The sequence below is a fragment of the Pantherophis guttatus genome, chromosome 4 (genome assembly GCF_059756535.1).
Source record: "Pantherophis guttatus breed Tessera chromosome 4, ASM5975653v1, whole genome shotgun sequence".
Classification (NCBI taxonomy): domain Eukaryota; kingdom Metazoa; phylum Chordata; class Lepidosauria; order Squamata; family Colubridae; genus Pantherophis; species Pantherophis guttatus.
Window position 1 is genome coordinate 43,494,534 of NC_142066.1, and position 19,929 is coordinate 43,514,462.

A 19,929-nucleotide genomic window follows, 5' to 3' on the forward strand; every position below is an offset into this window, starting at 1 on the left:
TGCTGCTTTAGTTTCTAGGAAACAATTTTTTCTTCACTAAATTCAGAGCCAGGTTGGAATGGGCAAGTGTATCACTTTTAGCTTAGTGCCATGTGGAAGACATTAGCAAGTGCCAACATCTTGGAAAATTTGAGGGTTCTATTTATATTATGCAGGCAGGAAATAAAGAGTAGACAGTCTGAGGGTGTAATGACTGGAGGAGGGAGACAGGAGACAGCCAGACAGAGACTATTGAGGATTTAAAGGGCAAGCAAAACTTAAGCGAGTGGCTATTCTTTTTTTTTCTTTTTTTAAAAAACATATTGTTTCAAAGTAATGTACAGATTTACCCAACATCTATTATGGGTTAAATTATAACAGAGCATCAGGTTTTAGCTTTATCGTGATTTGCAAATATGCTTTTGGGTCCCACATGGGCCCCATTAAGACCCCATGTGCCCAGCCATGCTGACAGTGGAAGGCATTTTGTGACATACCATGCTCACTTAATTCTGTGGAATCCTTGGTGCTCTCTGAGCTTTCTTTTCTTGCAGAAAATTTCTTCCTGGAATTCAAAAATGTTCTGGAGGGTATAGCTACCCAATATATTACTAATTAATCATACATAGTCAAATATATTGTATATATTTTGTCACATCAAAAGACTAAGCGTCACTATTAAAGTCATCTCTTGTATACATACATCTCTTGTATGAACAAATAACAGACAAGATTGATGCAGTGAGGTAAACTCTGGAAACTGAGTTGCAGATCTGTGTTATTTCCAAATGTTTTATACTGTCAGGGAGACATATGTGGTGATGCTGGGGAGCTTTGGGAAGTGATGGAACTATACAAATAGTGAAATAATAAATAGCAATATTTAATTATCATTGAGTTGATGAATTGATTTTAATATTTCAGAAACCATAAATATAGATTTTCTCTATGATAATCTGCCCCTCACTTAATTTTTCGGGTTTTCCAATAATATAACCATCACCATTGTAACTGAGTCTATCCATCTCGCTTTTGGTTGTCCTCATCTGTTTTCTTCCACCTTTCCTAGTGTCAGAGCTTTCTCCAGAAGGCACACACATGCACCTCTCCATTTACTTGTAAAAAGAAGATTTCAGATTATCCTGTTGGAATAAATGTCCACCTGGGTTCAGTTCCAAGTGGGGGAAAAGACACTGGATTCATGGAAGTTGCTTGGAAAGAAGGTTTACTGATGAACAGGATCACATGTCTTGGAGATCTCTGGGGCGAAAAAAGGGAAGAGATGCTGAGAGTCCCTGGGTTTTATGCCCTCTGTTAGGCTTTGAATTTGAGCTTGTATTCTGATTGGTTGTCAGACTCCCATGTGGCCATGCAAGGGCAACTCTGTAGGCTGTGTATCTCCCAGGCTTGGTTGAGCCTTGCTGGCTGATGTAATGAAGGGGCTTTGGGCAATTCCTATTGTGACTCTGCTAGAAGGAGCTAGATCTTTGTTATTTAGAATAGACTGGCCCAGACCTTAATGGCCCATTGACAAGGGGAAATATTCTGCCCTTTTAATATTTCCTAAAATATTTTCCTAATATTTTAGTATTTCATTTTTCTAGGAGAGGGGTGGGTGCTAACTTCCTACATATATGCCCCTAGTAGTATGCCAACATATACAAAAATAAAAACCTTAATGAATCTGAAATTTGGAGTTTGGAATGAAGTATTTTAGATTTATGTAACAGAAAGTGAATCGTTTGGTTATAACCCTGCAAGATATAATAGGAGAGAAAAGGGTGAACTCTGTAAAATAAAGAATATCTACCAATTACTAAATGTTGGAGTTGCTTTGGGATTGGGTGGCAACCCAGTGGCACAGGAATCTTATAGAGATGGGAGAGTGGATTCAACTAAATGTCAATATATCATAGAAACTAAAGATGCATAATGAATGAAGAAACACACCAAAAAATCCACAAGTTTGAACAACAGTGTTTTCCAGCAACACAATAATCTGAAATATACCTCCATCAACTATAAAATACTTATGGGAAAAAAATAATGGTTTTAGAATGATCGTCAAAGTTGAATATTATTGAAGATCTATACAGAGATCCCAGACATGCAGGAGACTTTAGATTTCTGAATCAGAAGAGTTCTGCAATGAAAAATGGGAAAAATTATGAGAAGCAAAAATAAAAAGATTTGTAGCTGATTAAAGAAAATGTTTGGAAAACATTATTTCGACCAAAAGACATATAATATGTAATGACTGGAAGGATGCCCAAATTTCTGCACCCATCTATATTCATTCTTCATTTATTCTGAATATGCAAACAACTGCACATAAAAAATAAGCATGCATCCAAATTTTCAGAAAGATGCAGTGCTTAACTTTATATAGAGGCTGTGTCAGGTTCTGTTCACTTATAGATTTATTGGCACATGTAAATTAATGAAGTGTGTATAAATTTTTGCAGGCAACCATACATATACTATAAAAAAGTATTAAGACAAGGTCCTTGAGAGTTTTTTTCCTAGATCTACAGGAAGGGGACTGATATCCGGTGGAAATGTGTGAGGTCTTGCTAACTTATCAATTTTACCCAAAAAATGCAGTGGGGTTAACTGGGCTATGCTGACCTAAATTGGAAGATGGTTAGTATGGCAAGTCAACAGCTGCCGTTGATCCTTGTCCAAAAATTCCGAACAAAAAGTTATAAATCACAAATGCCCTGATAAGAAAAGGGAATTGCATTTTTCTTTCAAGCAGAGGAAAAATGTTAGTATAGGAATGAAATTCATTTTTTTGCCTCAAGATAATTGGTTTTTATGTCTTGGTACAATATGATTGATTTAATAAACAATGCAACTCTATGGTATTTAATTGGGTTCTTTGCATTTTCTTGGCCAGTTTCCCCCCCCCTTGCAGACATTTTATTCTTGGGCAAGATAACATAAGTGATGAGAACACTAGGAAACTAATAATTCTGTCTGAGCTACTTATATTTGCAATTATTGCCATTCTGGCATATTTAAATAATTCAGTAGAATTTTCTTTAAAATATAAATACATTGGATTACTTTATAATTTTCCTTGATGGATTGCCTTTCTAACAAACGTCTGTGCAATCAACATTAAGTTTAGTTTCAACACATTCCATGCAGATAATTGTTTTGTTGCTGATCTGAAATATGGCATATCTGAAAAAGTATCCAGAAGAGAGTTATAATGATGATAAATATTCTGGGTATACAAATTGGCTGGTTTCACAGATCATGCTAAATTATAAGATGGTCAGTATGAGTTTGATTGGCATGATGTGTAACACATTACTGGGTGTTATAAACTGATTTATATAGTTATACTGAATGTCACTTTTGTGTCTTTTCCAATAAAACATAATTAAACCACTTCACAGCTGGTTGTATGGTCCTTTGGATGGATAAGAAAAATAAAACCTATACAGGTAGTCCTCAATTTATGACCACAATGAAGCCCAAAATTTATATTGCTAAGCGAGAAATTTGTTAAGCGAGTTTTGCCCCAACTTTTCTTGCCACATTTGTCGAGTGAATCACAGCGGTTGTTAAGTAACATGGCTGTTAAGTGAATCTGGCTTCCCCATTGATTTTGCTGGTCAGAAAGTCACAAAAGGGAATCACGTAACCCTTGGACACTGCAACCGTCATAAATACGAGTCAGTTGTCAAGCATCTGAATGTACATCACATGACCATGGGGAACGCTACAACAGTCATAAATGTGAAAAACGGTCATAAGTCCCATTTTTCAATGCTGTTGTAACTTTAAACGGTAGTAGTCCTCGACTTGTAGTTTATTTGATCTCTTTGGTATTGTTTAATCTGCCATCCTTGCTTGAGCTTCCCTTTTTAGGATTTCATGGTGATCCAGATCGTTTGGTGTGATTTATGAGGACTAGGAAATTAGGGAATCTCTCTTAAGCTATGATGTGCAGTAGATGTGCCCATTTTAACTAGGTCTTAAGTGTTAAAAGGCCTGTATTGCACTATGAAAAGAGGAAAACACTCTTGAAATAAAGAGCTATGTCTGCTCATTTGCTAATGGCAATTCTACTGGGGGAGAGATTACGCAGACACGGTTGCAATCCCAAGAGAGAAACTCCCTCCTGTTTCTTGGCGGTGATTTGTTCCCATCTCATACAAAGCCAGGGTTTTTTTTTTCTTCCTCTGTTATTCTTTCTTTCATTTGTGTGTGAATGTGTGTGTTTTAAATAAACCTTTTGCAGGATGCCAAATGTTACTTATCTTCCTCCATTACAATTTGCAGCACAGGTTCCGGACAGTGACGAGCAATTTGTGCCTGACTTCCATTCAGAGAACTGTGAGTCTTGAAACGGGGGAGATGGAGAGGTGGGAAGGTCATGCTTTGATGGGGAAGAAGATGAAAAGTACCCAGACATGATGCCAACGTCTGAAATGCCACCATCTGATCCTTCATGCTGAAAAAGCCAGAGCTGAGTTTACTTCTCTGGATATCAGATAGGATTGAAAAAAGAAAAAAACATCCTGGCCACATGTTTTTAATTCTACCCATGACACTTCTTCTACTTAATTTGCTTCTTGGACATTGTTCTTTTTGATATTCCTACTCTTGATTTGTTCCTACTGAATATTTTATTTTAAAATTTTGTTTGTGGAACAAACATATTTGTGATAGTTGGAAGTTTTGTAGGCTGTCAAATAACTTGTTAATGTTTGACATTCAGTTATTGAACATAGGGAGGGCCCTTAAGACTTCTCTTCCCCTTGGAAGGGTAGATGAGGGGCCATACTCCTTAGCTAAACAGCCTCTGATTTCTGGCTTCTCATTGCTCCATTAATGGATCTAGGAAGGGGATATTATGGGAATATTTTGGAGCATACCATGGAATCTGGGCACTGAAGTTTCTATACATGTCCAAAACATGAGGCAAAAGCGATACTGGCCCAGGAATTGTCATAATTTATTTTTCTTCTATTATTTTCAGTAGGAGTGAAACACAAAATAAATGTCCTTTTTCCACTCTGCCCTTTGCAAGATAACAAAACTTTGTTAGAGGCCATTCACTGCCACCAATTTTTCCTTGCAATATAGTTTTTATATCCTGAATACTATTTGCTTGCAAACTTAATAATATAATCATTTTAAGTGTTTTTAAAAATCTGGACCACAGTTGGGGGTACAGTGTTTTATTCATCTGAGTATATTTACCTACAGGGGCCTCTTCCTGCCCTTCCTTTGCAATTATAAATCGAAGTGAGCATTTCTAGTCCTTTTAGTTTTGGAAATTTAAGATTATATTATGAACAACATTCACAAACAACAAAGTTCTCTTAAGAGAATTTTTATTCCCAAAATCAGAAAAGATGGGATGTGACTAAAAAAATGATTCCTATTTTTCTGCATTATTAATTTTCAGGGTAAAGTACTTGAATAGGTTCAGTGAAATTTGTCCCTTTAGATTTCCCCGTACTTTGTTAATTCATCCTCATCTCCTTCTCTCACATACACTGTAGTGTGTTTTGTTCTGGCAATTGCCTGGATGAGTTCCTGCAGTTGTCTTGGCAAGATTTAGAAGTGGTTTGCCTTTCTTGGACTGAGAGAGAGTGACAGGCTCAAGATCCCCACACTGGCTTCATGATTCATGGCAGGCCTAGAACTCATGGCCTCCTGATTCCTAGCCGGATGGCTAAACCACTACACCAAACTGACTCTCCCTTACCTCTCTAGCCTACCATATTTTCATTGCAAACCCTTTGTGGCCCTAGGCCTGCATTCCATATTAGGCTTCGGTTACTGTTCTCTTCTGTTGTGTCTGTATACTGTTATTACTATGGTATAGTAATGCCATAATGCCCAATTTTGTTTAAAAGGATTTCTTACATATACAGATTAGGTTGGATCGAGATTTGAGAATATGTGACTGCAGTTAGGTGTGACTAACGACCTGTAAATTATGTTTCAGTTCAATGAATATAGTCTAAGGCAGGGGTCTGCAACCTTAAACACTCAAAGAACCATTTGGACCCATTTTCTCACAGGAAAAAAAACACACCAGGAGTCACAAAACCTGGGTGGGCGTGGCCAACTCAATGTCACTCACTCCCACCCAGTCACATGACCCCCTAGCCACACCTACTCAGCACAAAACCATTCTGTCTCTCTCTCGTCCTCCCCCATCTCCCCCTCTGTCCTCCTCTATCTCTCTGCCCCTCCCACTTCTGTATCTCTCTGCATCTCTGTCCCTCTCCCTATCTTCCCATCTCTCCCCCCTCTCTATCTCTCCCCCCTCTCCTCTCTCCCCCTGGCTGTCTCTCTCCCTCTGTATCTCTCTTCCCCTCACTCTGTGTATCACTCTGTATATGTCTCTCTCTGTCTCTTTCTCACATCCTCTGTGTATCACTCTGTGTGTCTCTCTGTCTCTCTCTCCCACTCTCTGTGTATCACTCTGTATGTCTCTCTCTTCTTCCCCGCCTTCTCTCTGTGTGTGTGCCTGTCTGTCTGTCTGTCTGTCTCTCTCTCTCTCTCTCTCTCTGAAAGCAGCGGCTGGGCCAAGCCAGCAAGCTCTTCTTGGGGCGCTTCGCTACTCCTTTTATTTCTTCTTTTTGGAAATCTGGGCTGGCTGAGGAATGATCGTCAGAAGCGGCAGAGGCTTCACTTCAGGTCTTCCTCTTTCCCCTCCTTCTCCTCTCATGACCCCTGGCCAGCTGTGGTTGAGCTGGGAGTGTGCGCAAGCATGGGGAGACCCTCCGCAACTGAACACCAAAGCCCAGCAAAGGCGTGTGCGCTTAAGAAAGATCTTAACAGGACACAACAGGATGCGGCTTCTCTCCTGCATTGAAGCTCAGGCCACCGCCTTCCATGTCGTCTCCCACCCCTGGCAGCTCTTTGGCTGAGCACGGAGGGCACGAACTCCAGCCTGAAGTGGCAGGAAGTGAAAGCTGCCTTACACACAAATGTGGCCCAAAGCAGGTACAGGGCTGCTTTGCTCCTGCACTCTCTGATGATCCTCCTCCCCCTCCTCCTCTTGTGACCCCCTGGCTGGCTGTGGCTGAGCCAGGAGTGTGTGCACGTGTGGGGAGACCCTCCTTAAGTGAGCGGCTGCCTGCCCTGCACACGCCTTTCCTGCACTTTGCCGCTCACTTGAGGATGGTATCCCCATGCATGTGCACACTCCCAGCTCAGCCACATCCCGCCAGGGGGTCACAAGAGGAGGAGGAGGGGGGAGAGTTGCCCAAAGGTAAGCCTCTGCTGTGGCTGGTGATCGTTCCTCAGCCAGCTTGGATTTCCAAAAATATCCAAAAAAAATAAATTAATAAAAGGGGCGAGGGGTGGGGTCAACCAGTGATGGGACAGGGAGCCACAGCAGAGGGCCCAAAGAGCCGCATGCAGCTCCAGAGCCGTGGGTTGCTGACACCCAGTCTAAGGGTTTCATGTACGCAGGAGAATAAGCAGAAATTTTAACTATCAAATTATAATTTGATATAATCCAAATCTGAACAAATACAAACTAAACAAGTTATGGCACTTTTGTAGGCCTTTAGATGCCATTACATAACCTGGTTTGAAAGGCCAACCACACTCACAAAATCATCCAGATCTTATGAAATTTAAGCTGCCTCAATCCAAGACCTGGGCAGATTCTGCCATTTGTTTTTATTAAACTAAAGAAATGTTCTAATTTTAAGGAGATGTAGATACATGTAAGGCAAGGGCATTTGTGGGGAGGAAGCAGTGGTGGGATTCAGCCAGTTCGCACCACTTTGGGAGAACTGGTTGTTAACTTTGTGAGCAGTTTGATGAACTGTTTGTTGGAAGAAATCATTAGGGCAGAGAACCGGTTGTTAAATTATTTGAATCCCACCACTGGGAGAAAGAAAAATAATCAAGATGAAGACCATGAGCCCATAATTAACCCACCCCTCCTTTTTATTTAACTTGTGCTTGATGCACTATTGGGTTTCTATTGTATGATGGTTCTTGATTAAAATGTTCTTTATAGGAAGTAAATGACAAAAATACCTAAGACTCATAGAAAAGAATACTCCGCTCATAGTTTCTCATAGAAACTCCTAGAACATCATAGAAATTCATGGAAGAGAACCTAAAACTCATGTCTTTATGACTGACTCAATACGTATCCAACCAAAGTGAGCATAAGAAGAAAGAAGCATGAAAATTTGTTGGAAGATTCTGAGTCCTGCCCTTTAAAGGGTTAATACTGTGGGCGAAAATTGGAGGACAAACAGCTGTGTGAAGCTCCTTTTGAAAGGTCAGGTTGTAAATCTAAATTTAATGAACAAACACAACATTCCAAGGAATTTCTCAGATAGAACTGAGATGATCTAATCTAAATAACTATTGAAACAGAGGGATGGAGCTGCATGAAATACAGAAACTGCCTTATTTCATATAGGACAATTTTATGATTACTTTATGATTCTTGATGAATGTATCTTCTCTTTTTATGTACACTGAAAGCATAGGCACCAAAGAAAAATTCCTTGTGTGTCCAATCACACTTGGCCAATAAAGAATTCTATCTTCTATCTATCTATTGTTAGCAGACTATTGCCTACCTGGAATGGAACCAGACTCTTAGGCCATTTTCATAATCAATTTATGTATTCTTAACCAAGTTTAAACCTGGGAGTTCTGAATGCTAAGAATATCCTCTTGTACAAAGTCCTATCTCAGATTCCTTTGTAGCTAGGCTCTGCAAATACAATTCCCATGCAGGTTAAAGCACCTCTCCCCCACCCCTTCAAATCAGAGGGAACATCTAGTTCTCAATTTCTTGTTTAGGGTTGCGAGGGGAGGGAAGTCCTTGCCCCCTTGTTATGCTTAGTTGATGCAAACTCAGGCTGATGAGTATCCTGATGTCCTTACTCTTCTTTTTTTCCCACCCAGTGGCCCTTCACAGTCCTCCAGCTAAGATAAAAAAGGAACCACAAAGCCCATGTGTGGATGCTTCCAGTTCCTGCAGACACACACAGTCTTTTCATTACCAACCCAGGGAGCAATGCTTATATGCCAGGTAATGCTGCTACGGAACAAATGCTGATCACTTTGTGTTCCTGCAGTCTTCTGTTAGGAATTGCCAAGAATGCTAAGTGGAGGTTCCCTTCAGATCTTGCTGGTTCTGGCAAGTTTGAGAAAAAGGCCAAGACATGCAGAAGTTAACTACAGCCAAGCCTCGTAACACTGTATTGTCCAATAACTCACCACTATCCTGCATATTTTGAAGCTAAGAAAACCTGGTGTCCATATTGGTTGGCAACTTAATATGTTGGTAGTGCTGATTGGTTGATAAATAGTCAATACCAAGTCTGTTCCACCCTCCCACTAGTGAGTATCAGTATCATCCAGATGTAGGAATTTATTCATTAACCATCAAGTTGAGTCTGATCATATAAATGCAGTTATTAAAAAGGGATGGAGGAGAACTGAATTTCATAGATCAGTGGTGTAAATGTAACAAATTGGATGTTTGACAATTCAGAAAAGTAAAACAAGACTATTAAAATTGTGCTTGGGGGATGAAACAAAGGAAGTGTCAAAGGGACTAAATGAAGTTAGATGATCAAGCTTCTGCTGTAAAAATTAATGAAGGGCTCTTGGACATGTTGTAAGTAGAATTTGCTATCAGTTCTTGGCTCAACAATACACGGTCTTTTTATTCTTTTGTTTGCAGGTTGATTAGAGTAGAATGCATGAAGACTCTGCATGTTTTAAAACCAAGTGAAGTGTTTTGGGCCTCACAAAAGCACAACACTTCTTGACTAATAATTAAAGCATCCTGAATTTTCTCAAACATCTGTATGAACCTGGGAAAAAAATGCCACTGATTGTAAGGAATCAGGAGATTTGTGATTCTTAAATTCTTTTTTTTTTCCTGGATTGCATGAAATCTTGAAAATAATCAATATGTAATGATGTATAGCCAAGAGGTGCTTGGAGTTTATGCAAGGTGTGAAACCCTTCATCATTTTCATAGGCTGCACAGTTTTAATTTGCATTCTTATTCTAAACTGGGCCGGCTGCCTTTTCAGTATTAGGCTCAATTCAGAACACTACCTTTTTAAAAAGCACATACAAAACCTTTGCAGATGGGAAGTTACTGCTGAAATTATTCAATAAGTTTAATTTGGAGTGATGATTGAAAAAGACATATGATAATGATTCATTTTACCCTAAGAATTTTAAATAATAGAGCAAATTTTTCTGCTTCCAGAAGGGGTGCAGGGGATGGGAATTGGGGATCTTAACATACTGTTGAAAGAAGCATGAGCTAGTCAGTAGAGAAAACAAAGCTGTCTAAGGGAGGTGATAAGCATTCTTCTGCTTGGAAGTATTGAAGCGGAGGTCAAATGTCCATCTGGAGTGATGTTGCACTGAGCAAAAGAGATGGCTAGATGAACTCCAAGTCGCATTCCAATGTTATGATTCTATGAAGATAATCAGAAGTAGCTCCTTATTGAATATGTAAATAATGTTGAATGCTAGTTGCCTTCATTCAACAAGAAAACCAGAGGGGTTAACATATGATAACATTGGGCTGGAAGAATGGGGGGACCCTGATTAATTGTGGTCTAAGAATCCTCAACACCAACTGTTCTGTTGTCCACTGTTATAGATTCTCCGCATCTCCAGGATTCACACTTCGGTTTATCTACTGCAAGGCCTTCTTTCTTGGTTGGGTCTCTCTTTTTGATCCAGCTGGATCAAAACTTTGGACCTTTCCAGATTCAGAGAGTATATATGAGAACCCATAGGCAGAAATGAGCACGTCTCATCCTTACAACTCCCTTTTTTCCACCTCTGAATTTAGCTGTGGGTGGGGCAGCTGAGTGCGTTGGCTGGCATATTCTGGTTGTTTTCATCCAATATGCTTCACCTATTTAATTTAGTTTCCTAAATTAATCCATTTTCTGAATTTGTTTGCCATGTTGAATCACAAATTATCAACTGGATTGGAAAGCACAATAAGCCACCAAAATAGACTGACAGAAACCTAAAAAAAAATATGACCAAGATGTCAAGCCTAGCTTAAAATACAGCTGTTATGTATTTATTTAATTTGGTTAAACATTTATTTGGAGAAATCATCTGTGTAGGAATGCAAAAGGAGCAGATGTGGGAGATGAATCTTCAAAGGACATACTCCTTATTACGTACCAGGCAGCATCACACAGGGTTCTGTATGATAGTGTATGATAGTGTAGGTACCTAAAATAAATAAATAACATTTGAAAAACAGCCCCAGATGCTGGTGTTCCTGTCCAATCAGGTGTTTCCTCTTTGAAATACTACTGCGGATGATCCCTTATGTTTATGTTAAGATGCTGGTGGGTGGAGATGATTGCTTCAGTCTCTCACATTATCTCTCCAATCTTAAAATCCTTGTTGATTCGTTGTTCCATTGACGAAGAATATCTGCCCTTTAGGCCAGGTATGCAGTTTTAATGTAGATTCCTCCATTTCCCATGAACCAGGGAACAATCTGTCATGCTATATTACTTTCTGCGTGGCATTGTAAAAAAATGCCACGCATAAAAAAATCTTTCTGCCTCACCATTCATAAATTCCCCTTAATGGCCCTGACACTCCTTGCGCTGCTTTTTGCAACTTTCTGTTTTCCAGCCTTTGTTTGCCACATTTCAGTATCTCCTCTTCCCTCATTTTCCTACACTCTCCACTTCCACATGCAGGGTCTTGATTTCGAATGCCATCTCCTAGCCCTTTTACCCATCAAGCTCTCCTAGGCCCCTCTCACTTGTTTTCCTACCCCTGTTCCAGTGGTGGGATTCAAGTAATTTAACAACCGGTTCTCTGCCCTAATTATTTGTTCTAACAACCAGTTTGCCAAACTGCTCAGAAAGTTAACAACCGGTCCTCCCGAAGTGGTGCGAACTGGCTGAATCTTTCCACTGCCCTGTTCCTTGTTATGTTCTTATCTATAGAGCTCTTTTCAGTTCTCTCCCTCAGATTTCCCCCCTCCTGAAGTCCGCATCACATTTAAGTGGTGCCATCCAATTTCCTCTGCTCTCTTTTCGGTTTCACCTCCTTTAAAGCAGGAGCACCCAAGAATTTGTTCTTTTGATGAGTTGCATATTAGAAGCCTATTTCTAAAAATGGGCCAGATCAGAAGATATCAAAAGGTAATTTTGGTTTAATTTACATTTCATAGAATGAATATGATTCCTTCCCCTGAGGTTATGCCCACATCCAAAGCTTTCAGTAGCCACACTGGTGCAGTTCTGCTATAAAATCATCAGCATGGCAGCCTGTGGCTTCAGAATCAGGTGGAGTCCTCAGTCTAATTTAGTATGTGTGACAAGGAAAGAAAGAAAAGTAGGAGACTAGAAAGAATGCCCTGTATCCTCTGAAAAATATAGGTCATCCATGCATTTGTCTGACTGCAAAATAAAAATCAAGCCTGAGTCGAGTTCTGAATAAATAGCCTCTTCAGAGCTTATCTATTATGACACATCAAGGTTTTGCTGGGGAAAATGGGAAATACCAGCAGGAGGGAGAGGGATATCTCTTGCTGCACCTGATGCTTGCACTTTTCTCTAGGCAAGATTCAAACAATGTGAGCCACCACGGCCCACTCCAGACAGCGCCTGGCCAGGCATACTGTATGGAACACAGGTAAGCCAATGAACTGGGTGGATAAAATTTCTAATATCCTCAATCTATCTGAAAGGTTTAGGGCAGCTTAATACATTACAAGAACTCTGTTGCTCTCTCAAAAATTATCTTTCAAGCAGAATAGAATAGAATAACATGGTTGGAAGGGACCTTGGGGGTATTCTAGTCCAACCCTCTGCTCAGGCAGGAAACCCTATACCATTTCAGACAAATGGATATCCAATATCTTCTTAAAAACTTCCAGTGTTGGAGCATTCACAACTTCTGGAGGCAAGTTGTTCTAACTGTCAGGAAATTTCTCCTTAATTCTAGGTTGCTTCTTTCCTTGATTAATTTCCATCCATTGCTTCTCGTCCTGCTTTCAGATGCTTTGGAAAATAGATTGACTCCCTCTTCTTTGTGGCAACCCGCTGAAATATTGGAACGCTGCTATCCCTAGTCCTTTTCATTAATCAGCATTATGTTCAACTGGTGCCTGGGTTAGGCTTTTTTGATTATTTGGTGCTTGTTGGGCACAACAGGGTTGGTTGAATCAGTCAACACACTTTGTAAATACTCATTCCCGTGGGTCGGTAAAATAGGAATTCAAGCTACTATATGGTTTGGAGACCATCATTCTTTGCCATTTTTTAACTTTATGAAATACACAGTGATCCATGTGAGGAGCTGGTTCTATCACAGATGGAGACATTTTCCACTCTTCCTATCCTGGTTCCATCTTTGCTTCAAATATCATAGATGGCGACAGTGAAGCAAACTAGAGACACGGTATTCCTGCAGCAACCCTATTTTGATAACCCCCACCTCTAGGAATTTTCCTCCATAGCGGCTACTGGACAAAAGAACTAACATTATTCAGATGACACAGCTGATGGGGGAGAAGTTAGTTTAGCCCAAACAGAACTAAGAACCTAACCATCTCAATTGAATTTAGCAATTTACATAACATGCTGTCTCTTTACCCAATTAAACATGTCCAGTGGGTGGTACTAAATAAGATACTGTGGTTAATAGTTCAACAGGATCCCATCAGCTCAAGTGGCATGTTGAAAGGGGATGATGGGAATTGTTAGGCTCAAACACCCGAAGAGCACTTTGCTTTGGTAAACTTTGTTGAGCATAAGTGTTCCATTTCCTGATCTTGGACTCTTTTCAAAGGAATGTTGGGTCCCCATCGTGTACTGTAAGGGATGATCAGGTGATTAAATGCTGTTCTTTATTTGTCTGCCTGTACAACTGTATGGCTTCTTCTGCATTCCTTCTAGTTCCTTGTACCAGCTGCATGCTGAGACCAGCCAGTCCTTCTCTGCCTCTCAAGCCTTGATATCAGACAGCTCTTCCATTTATCAACGTCCATGGTCTGCCCCATGTCTGCCGTATCCCCCGCAGGGCTTCAAGCAGGAATTCCATGACCCCATGTATGAGCAAGTGAACACACTGGGAGATGTAGGCAGTTCCCAGTATTCAACTGGCGTGGTGATAAAACAGGAGCGGATGGACTATGCTTTTGACACAGGTAGAGTGCAAGAAAGTGGGCATGTAGTGTGCATATATGCGTCTGCATGCGTTTAGGACTAGGGTTAGTTCTTTGGACCAGGTTTATCTTTTTCCTGCTACAGAAACAATCTGAAATTTGCTTGGTCCAGCTATGCTGATCAACAATCAAAGCATTTAGCATTACTTGTAATACTATCCCCCACCCCCCAAAAAAGTGAAAAAGAAGTGGGGAGGCCTCAGTACTTGTCCTGCCAAAGTCTTGGATCCTTGCTGCTATTGAAAGATGCCATTTGTTGATTTCACTTATGGACATACCAAAACTGAGCACATAGAACAAGATTTATATCTGTATGTAACTGTATTTCCCAATGATACACCCAGCCAGAAACTCTGGGATTGTGCATTTAAATCAGTTTCCACCAACCTCAGGCATGCCAAAGGCGGTGGTCTACAATTCTCACCATCCCCATATTCTGGTAGGGGATGAGGACAGTGTATCTGGGAAGTGATCTGGAAGGTACCTTTTTCTTCCATACAGTATTACTATTTTTGTGTATTCCCAATATATTTTACATTATGTTCAGATTCTCTTTCATACACACTTTTATTTATTTATTTATTTATTCAATTTATATACCACTCTTCTCCTATTGGACTCAGGGCGGTGCACAGCCAAGGATAAAAACATACCAATACAAAAATTAAAATCAATTAAAAGAATTATACAGCTTTGGCCCACAATTTAAAACAATCCAATTAAAACCCAATTTACACTAAAAAAGCTAAAAAGAGCTAAAAAAGCTAAAAAGAGCTAAAAAGGGGGGGAGGGGTTCACGCCAGCCCTGCTTGATGGAAAGAAAAGTTTTTAGGGCACGGCGAAAGGCCCGGAGATCTGGTATCCTTCATATCTCCAGGGGCAAATCTTCCAGAGGAGGGCAGGTGCTGCCACAGAGAAGGCCCTCCCCCTGGGGGTCGCCAGCCGACATTGCCTAGCTAATGGCACCCTGAGGAGTCCCTCTCTGTGGGAGCGTACTGGTCGGTGGGAGGCTATTGGCGGCAGAAGGTGGTCTCGCAAATACCCAGGTCCGATGCCATGGAGTGCTTTAAAGTTGGTGACCAACACCTTGAAGCGCACCCGGAAGACCACTGGAAGCCAATGCAGCTCGCGCAGGAGAGGCATCACATGGGAGCGCCCTCTTGCTCCCATAATCCCCTGCGCAGCCGCATTCTGCACAGTTGGAGCCTCCGGGTGCTCCTCAAGGGGAGCCCCATGTAGAGAGCATTGCAGTAGTCCAGGCGGGAAATGATGAGCGCCTGAGTGACTGTGCGTAAGGAGTCCCAATCCAGAAAGGGCTGCAATTGGCGAATCAGGCGGACCTGATAAAAAGCCCCCCAAAATCAAACACTTGATTTTGTTATAAAAGTTTTATACATAAATAAAACAACAAAAATCATGCAGAGGGATGTTTGTTTCTGGTGTTATGTTCCCTTGCCATTGTGGTACAGAGGGTAAACCACTAAGTTTAGACGGGCCTTAATTCTATTGGCTGATCTTGAAACCTCAGTGGGGTTCAATTGGGTTATAGTTAATTTAATTTAATTAATTCAATTTATATGTCACGCCTCTCCAAAGACTCAGGGCGGCTCACAATACATTTTTAAAAAATCACTATTAAAAACATTTAAAAATTAAAAACATTAAAAACTCATTCACGCCATTCATGGCCGGATCTCGCCAGATCACAAGAGCGAGATCAATGGCCCCAGGCCGTTGGTTGGGCGACCACCAGGTGTGTAGCATAACTGACCAGTTCAAACAAACAAACAAAACATTACAATGGGAAATCTCTTCCATAAGGTGGACGAGAAAACTGTATGGAGTTGAGCTTGATTCATGGGCAATTGTCCAACCCAGCTTGCCTGTGGCTTGGCAGGGGGAAAAAGTGCCAACACTTCTCCAGCTCATGAGAAATTCTGTATGTTAAAATGTTTTTAAGTTACTTTTTTCCCCCTTTACCCATTAAACTCCAAGCATGTTCCTTTTTCTTTTCTTTTACTACCACCCTTGCCTATATAAGAGAGATTTTAATGGATTCCCTGACCTTTAAATGTTTGGAGAGAAAGAGGAAAAACTATTCTGTCCCCCAGGGCTGGCAAGGCATTGCATAACCTTGAGTCTCTACCTTCTTGCTGGTTTGGATCCAAAGCCTGTCTCTGTGGCTGGCTGGAATGGAAAGGAATTTCATTCACAAAATGGATGCACAGGAACTGGGTTCCGGATAAGGAGTGTTGGGTTTCACTGCTTGTGCTCTCCTAGTGGTGCAACTGAAATCAGCCGGCAGGCTGGTAACACAAGCCAAAGCTTGGCTCACTGCCCAGAGAAAGTGGGAGTATGTACAGAAAATGACACCTGCAAACCTGGGAGGGAAGCATCCAACTGGCGTTTGAAGTAGGAAAGCCTTTGGCTATCCAGGAGAAATGCACAACCTTCCTAACCTTTTTTACAACTCCACATCTCCCCAGGGACTGCCATTAATGCCTTTCCTCACTTGCTTTTTCTCTTGCTATAAACTTCTTAGAGTGTCAGCGATTAGGAAAAGAATAAGATTGCATTATCTGTGAGAGCTGTCTCTGCAGGATTTAACCCATTATTTTGAGCAATGTCCATTGTTTTACTTTTAAAACTAATAAAATACACTGCTAAAAAAATAAAGGGAACACAAGCAGAAGACATCCGAGATCTGAATGAATGAAATAGCCTTATTAAATACTTCGTTTGTTACATACAGTAGTTTTGTGTTCCCTTTAGTTGTTTGAGCAGTGTATAAACTACTGTATGTAAAGAACAAAGTATTTAATAAGGCTATTTCATTCATTCAGATCTCAGATGTCTTCTGCTTGTATTCCCTTTATTTTTTTGAACAGTATATTTTTTTTAAAAAGGATTTAACCCATTAATAATAATGGTTTATTATTTATTTATTTATTTATTTATTTATTTATTTATTTATTATTAATAAGTGTTTACTTGCTTTCATTTTTTTCTGCTTTGTGTAAATGGGTAGATAAAACTGTTAGGTGGAAAATAAAAGTGCCCAGTGAATCATGGATTTGGTTATTGAAAGGTGTTTTTGTAAGTATGGATAACCCAAGGCCCTCCAGATGTTGATAAACTACAATTCCCAGCATCCCTTATAGCAGGCTAGTTTAGGTGGAGTTTCTGAGAGCAATGGTTCAGCGGCAATTGAAAGATCAGAAGATCTCCAGACCTTATAAGAAAGCCATGGCGTATTTCTCTCATACACTGTAATTTATTTTAATCCATTTTTATATTCCACTTTTTCCTTAAAAAACTCCTCTCCACTTAAACTAATAATATTCATTCATTCAAATCAGACAAATGTCAAACAAATTCTGCAAAATAAAAGGCTAGAGCAAAAAAAAAAAGTGTCTCCTGAAGGAAAAACATAGTAAAATTGGTCTTAAATATTTTAATGAGTATAAAAATGTTGATGGAAGTGAGTTCCAACAAGAACATCCCCCAAATTAATTCATTTTGGGTTTAATTCATGTCCCATTTGTTTCCCAAAAATGGTATCCAATAATGGCATTGGCACCTTCAATAGCTATACATCTGAAACAAGGCCAGCAAATCATATTTATTCCATGCTACTTTTTTTGTTTGAGTTACAGATGTGGCAAGTTGCCATTCAATGTATATGAATGCAGAAGGATTACCAAGTTGTTCCAGTTCTGAAGGCATATTAGGTGAGAAAAATAATCTTGGGGTTCCTGGTAAATTTGATACAATTTTCTCTCTAAGGTGGTGATAATAATAATCAACAACAGCACCAGCCTATTCCAGGTCCTAAGGAAGGATCTGATAAGTGGATAAAATGCCAAATCCAGTATAAACATCTGACTGACCATGTGACCAATTATAATTTGCTGTGGATCTACTCTGGGAATAGATTTGGATGCCTGACTGGACAATGGGCACAAGTTCCAGCTTGTATTATTTTCTAGAAAAAAGTCCAGTATTTTTTACAGCAAAAATGCTCTGAACTTGTAAGATTCTTGTAAGATTCTTAGCAGATACTGCTTTGATTATTTGCATAGAAAAATCTGTAGAGTGCAGGAAGAAGCGATTTTATAGGCTTAAGCCTTCCTTTTATCCCACAACAAACAAGTAGAAGGTACAGCAGAGGCAAGTCAGTCTAAAAGAGTTCCACCCTGAAGGGTTCATAAAAGGGCTTGAATTTGCATCTGATTCTAAGACTCAGTCCTAGGATGCAAAACAAGCACCTAAACAATCAGTTACAAGAATACATGAACCACATTATTCTTAGCATTGGGTTTCCTTCAGACTTTATCTAAGAAGGTGTAAATATTCACACAAGAGGGTTGCATCAATTATATTCAAGTGTATTCAGGGCCAATGCTGACTTGTAGGTAGACATTCATTTTGAAGAGATTCTGACTTATCAACTTTTTGACTTATTGCTAGTTAGAATGAACAATATCAAAATGGACTTGGGATATGTGTTATAAGAGGCAAATTCATACTTTTAGGAAAGAGACAATTCTCCCCAGTCTGGTTTCAGCCATAGTATCTATAAAGCATCACCTCCCCACCCACAACTAAACAATGAAAATAAAAAAGCACACCTACTGAATATACAGCTATCTTAACTTCTTGGAGAATAATTAGTAGAATTAACACCATTAACAGTGGAAGATTTTATAATGATAAGAAAGTCTCACTTGGTTAAGTCTGGCTAATTGAAAGCCTAAGGAGCAGCAGTTATTGTGTGATCAATCCTATCAGTCCTGGGAAGAATTTTGGTAGTTAATCTCTAAATGTCAATGACTTACATATATCTAGAAGAAATGCAAATCAGATTCTTGATAGTTACCTGTTGTTCTTTGGGTGTCTTTTTTTTTTTTTTTGCAGGCTATGGTTATGAGAGGCAAATGCGACCATTTGCAGAAGATGTTTGTGTTGTTCCTGAGAGGTTTGAAGGTCAGAGACAATAGCATTTGGCTTTAGTTCCCTTAATAGCCAAGCTACCCAATCTTCCAATTAAACATTTGAACTAAGAATACATCTTTCATAAATGTAGTATTTCCTTAAGCCACTGGTTCTCAACCTGTGCTTAACAGACCCCTAGGGGTCAGCAATGTCATTGCAGGGGATCTGCGAAGGCTTGAAGAAATGTTAGGATTTAAATTTTGTCTTGGGTGTCTGTGGTCATGGTCTGTGACCACAAAAGATATTTAAAGGGGGTCCATGGTGAAAAAAATGTTGAGAACCAATGGTCTAAGCATTACTCCTTCAGTTATAGTAGACACCCCCCCACCCCCAATTTTGCAAAGTTTACACAGGCTGGAGGTCAGCTTACATCATGCTTTATATATTTGGTTGGTATCAACCAAATTAGAGAAATTATCCTTTAAATCTGAACTTGAACAAAATATCCATGTATTAGTCCCAGGGAATATGTAGTCTTATGTTATAGGTAGATATTTGGATTATTTTCTCCCATTCCATAGAATGAGTATCCAAGATGGAATCCACTTTTTCATGCTATTTGTGAAGCATAAAAACTTAGGTTTGTAAATATCAACTTTACAATCTATGTGTCAGGGTTCCAAGTAACACCCCCAACGAAATCAAAACTCCATTTTCCTCAAAGCTTGAATTTTATTAGAGATGTCATATTGGCACATCTGGGAAAACCCGAATCTGAAGCCCTCGGGTTTTCTCCACCCAAAGTAAAGTCAAAAGTT

At 39.8% G+C, this 19,929-nt stretch overlaps 1 protein-coding gene across 3 annotated transcripts in view; it reads left to right on the forward strand.

Moving 5' to 3' along the window:
* ETV4 (ETS variant transcription factor 4) overlaps positions 1–19,929 on the forward strand; it is a 39,302-nt gene that overhangs the window by 11,812 nt on the left and 7,561 nt on the right. For all 3 annotated transcript variants that reach the window (XM_034415429.3, XM_034415427.3, XM_034415430.3), the window contains exons 5-10: positions 4,276–4,329; positions 8,899–9,025; positions 12,568–12,642; positions 13,908–14,158; positions 17,833–17,907; positions 19,094–19,162. In XM_034415429.3, the coding sequence (XP_034271320.1) occupies positions 4,276–4,329; positions 8,899–9,025; positions 12,568–12,642; positions 13,908–14,158; positions 17,833–17,907; positions 19,094–19,162 (651 nt within the window). The remainder of the gene's footprint in view (positions 1–4,275; positions 4,330–8,898; positions 9,026–12,567; positions 12,643–13,907; positions 14,159–17,832; positions 17,908–19,093; positions 19,163–19,929) is intronic.